This window comes from Sycon ciliatum, chromosome 3 (genome assembly GCF_964019385.1).
Source record: "Sycon ciliatum chromosome 3, ocSycCili1.1, whole genome shotgun sequence".
In the NCBI taxonomy this organism is placed as follows: Eukaryota; Metazoa; Porifera; class Calcarea; order Leucosolenida; family Sycettidae; genus Sycon; species Sycon ciliatum.
The window spans coordinates 37,385,632-37,387,109 of NC_088645.1; the positions used below are offsets into that span (position 1 = coordinate 37,385,632).

General features: G+C 47.1%; 1 protein-coding gene across 1 annotated transcript in view; it reads left to right on the forward strand.

Annotated features, from left to right (window-relative positions):
* LOC135813044 (uncharacterized) overlaps positions 1 to 936 on the forward strand; it is a 27,248-nt gene extending 26,312 nt beyond the window's left edge. Inside the window, exon 6 of the mRNA XM_065326263.1 lies at positions 707 to 936. Coding sequence (XP_065182335.1) covers positions 707 to 936 — 230 coding nt within the window. The remainder of the gene's footprint in view (positions 1 to 706) is intronic.
* Positions 937 to 1,478: the final 542 nt, after the last annotated feature.

A 1,478-nucleotide genomic window follows, 5' to 3' on the forward strand; every position in this document is an offset into this window, starting at 1 on the left:
TATTCTAGGGACTTGTACAGTGGAGTCTTTACAGGGATCGGTTCTGGTGGGTGGAGGTGCCAAGTGCGGGAGAGTCGAAAGCTATACTGGGGCATAACTCGATCGGGGTGTTGAACAGGAGTATGTTTTGTGGGGCATACTGGTATTTTATGGAGGGTGCAAGAAGGGTGCAAGCTTTACTTTGCGGCGAGAGATTATTGTCGGCCATTTGAGCTGATTAAGCAGTGCTGATCAGAAGAGCGAAGATGGGTGGACGGAGACATTATTCTGACCGCCGTGCGCTGGATTCTCTGTCTCTCTCTCTCTCTCTCTCTGTATCTTTCTGTCTCCCTGTCATCATTTTCTTTTTTCTGATCTACTTAATTTTTTGGTATTACGGCGCTTTGTCCTGCAGGTGATCCCGAGACCCATGGGGGGGGGGGGGGAGGTGGGCCCAATTTCCCAGCACGCTGCTCCGGCTTCCCGCTGTATTGTCATGTCTTCCCCTTGGTTCTGTCTTCCCATTCCGTTCTCTGCTGGACTGTGCACCTAAGTATAAAATAAAGAAAAAAGAGGGAAATTCCGAGTTGGCAGGGCCAGTTGCAGGGAAAGGTTGACGCCCTTTTTGAAGGACGTCTGTAGACTGACAAGCTACCTGGCATCTGACAACCCATATATGTACCATCACTACCCTTTGGGAACTCGGCATGCTGCGCTTCACTTCTAGGAACCAAGAAATTGGAACTTCTGGCCCTTGCAGGTCGTATGCGCAGATACAAAGCTGATGTGAAACGCATGAAGGAGAATCAGTTGTTTCGCCACGATGAACGTCGATTCTATCTCAACCCGTGTGCCAACAAGGATAGTGACCCCTACAGCCGTCCATGTGTGGATCGGGTGAAAAATCCTGGAGAGACATTTGGTCTCACCCTTACCCTGTACATCGTCTGGCCTTGATCCAGCGTGAATGCACGTACACAGAGGACATCCATACACGGGTATTGAGCCCTATTTCTCAGCAAGGACCTTGGACACTTCGTGTACATATTTCTCCCAATGTAGTGTCCATGTAGAGTTGTGGACGCAGCATCGAACTAATTACTTGTACAATAGTATGTCATGTACAAAATGTACATGTACACGTACATGTACATGTAATATAGAGCTCACTGACTTGTCAGTCAGTTTGGGCACTCTGGCAAGGTACTAGTGTAATAGGTAGCCGAGTGGTAGGCGCGGTGAAATCAACAATAATTACTTTTATTCTACTTTCAGGTACACACCTGAGATATAATCGTTCGTGAAAGAAGAAGCGGCAAAATAACTGACTTTCTCTCCGGTGCTCACCTGGAGGTTGAATCCTTATTCTTCGAGTTAGCTTTCATTGCTATCCAATCTAATCTAATCTTCTCTTCATCAAAACAGAAATGCGCAGCCGCTTTTATGCAGCAGACGACGTACGCTTACATACGGAGATACACTAAATATACATCAGGCAA